The following is a 1,799-nucleotide window of genomic DNA, read 5'->3' as shown; positions in this document are numbered from 1 at the left end:
AAAAGAAAAGAAAAAAAGTGATCAAATTGATTATATATAAAATCTTTCTGGAAAAGAGTTACCTTCATAGCTTTTTTTTTTTTTTTTTACGGCACTAGTGGCTCATTTTTTTGTACAGTGGGCTGACAGGAATGGGGGTATGAGAGAGAGGACGACACGCAGCAAAGGACCACAGGTCGCATTTGAACCCGGGTCGACCTTAAAGCTGGTTTATTCTCAGAAACCAGGTCGTCTGCGTACGTGTTGCAGTTAACGCAGACATGCCCCCGCCCCTTACGCAGACACTCTGGTGCACCTCTCCAAAATTGTAGATAACTGCAGACAGGAAGCCTCTGATTGGTCAAATCTACATCCGCTCTACTCTATGTGTATTTCCTGTTTGGTTCCTTACCAGCTTGTTTTGTTTGTATGACCGCCTTTGTGGGAAATGATTGGTGAAGTTGGAGAAGCTAGAAGAGAACGCTGGGAGCCTTTTTCCACCTGGATCCCCGCTCTTTTTGGCCCTCATGTCCCTCCATTATTGCACAACTTTGGCCCCATTTCCTCACCGTCTCGGCCGTATATAGACCCACAGCTAGTTCCTGATTGTCCCTCTTGTGTTGTGGAATAACATAGCGCAGACCACGCTTCAATATTGGGCATAAATCAAAGCTCTCTGTGACACACTGCTGCAGGAGGATGACCAGCCTTTAAGGCCTGGGTCGTGCACGCTAACCACTGCACCACTGAAGCACGCCCACCTCCATAGTTCAATGAAAATAATTTTATTTGCATGCCTCCAACTCACCAGTAGAGTTGCGTCTCTTCTTCCGGTAGCTTCCCAGGATGGCTCTAGGAGAGGTGGCCAGGCTCTGCAGCGTGGGAGAGGGAAGGACCTCCTCTGGGTTAAACTCTGGAAGCTCAGCAAAGCGTTCCTCAAAGGAGGTCTCCGACAAAACCCTGCAGATGGAAACACGACAGCCTCCTCAGTCACCATCAAGGGTTTGATCTGGTTCAAATTTAACAGGATCTCCTCTGAAGGCTTTGTCATTCCTTCAGGGTCACTTCCGTTAGCCTCTCTCTCTTTGTGGCGTCCACTCCTCTTCCCAACGGACTAAATTAAGAATATCAAGAGTACAGCATTCTGCCCACACACGCTCAGTAAACAGAGCTCCCACAACAGTCTTAGGAGGATGGAAGTTGGCTTGAAAAAGCTTTGAAATGAGTGTTAACAGATGGGAGTCCGGTCTCAGTAAACTGTTATGATAAAGAGGATGTGTTACTTATGAGCAGATTTAAAAAAGGACCGGGCAGATTTTTCTTTCTTGTTTTGGGCAACCACAAAATCAAAATTATGAAAAATTATGTTTCAAATCGTTCTCAAGTCTTTTTTTATACAGAAAAATCTGTTGTTGTGAGATTTAAGAGTTTATATTAGTTTAAATATGCAAGAAGACCTCAGTTACTCACTTGTCATGAGAGTCAGGCGTCTTTTTGAGTGGAGGGGGGCGAAACTTATTCCTCTTAGAGGAAGATGATGAGGAGGGGGCTTCTTTCTCTGCTGGTGGAGGGGGAGGGGGGTCCAGACCTGAGGAAGGTGGTGGTGGTGGGGGTGGGGAACGAGGTCCAGCCTGGTGAAGAACATTTGGTTTCAGTGGATGAAGCATACAGAAGAAACGCAGACGTTTCCCTTTCCTGATTAAAAACGTCTTACAAATTAAATTCAACATCTAAATCACAAGGTATGAGAGGGGAAGTGACATGCGGCAAAGGACCACAGGTCGGATTCGAACCTGGATCGGCCGCAGCGAGGACTATAG

General features: G+C 46.1%; 1 protein-coding gene across 1 annotated transcript in view; it reads right to left on the bottom strand.

Moving 5' to 3' along the window:
- The window catches only part of LOC107090179 (protein capicua homolog), a 98,444-nt gene that overhangs the window by 8,434 nt on the left and 88,211 nt on the right, over positions 1-1,799 (bottom strand). Inside the window, exons 19-20 of the mRNA XM_015383422.1 lie at positions 1,450-1,610; positions 788-939 (exon numbers count right to left, since the gene is read on the bottom strand). Of these exons, the coding sequence (XP_015238908.1) occupies positions 788-939; positions 1,450-1,610 (313 nt within the window). The remainder of the gene's footprint in view (positions 1-787; positions 940-1,449; positions 1,611-1,799) is intronic.

This window comes from Cyprinodon variegatus, unplaced genomic scaffold, assembly GCF_000732505.1.
Source record: "Cyprinodon variegatus isolate N-32 unplaced genomic scaffold, C_variegatus-1.0 Scaffold284, whole genome shotgun sequence".
Lineage (NCBI taxonomy): Eukaryota > Metazoa > Chordata > Actinopteri > Cyprinodontiformes > Cyprinodontidae > Cyprinodon > Cyprinodon variegatus.
This window is presented reverse-complemented; position numbering and strand designations above follow the sequence as displayed.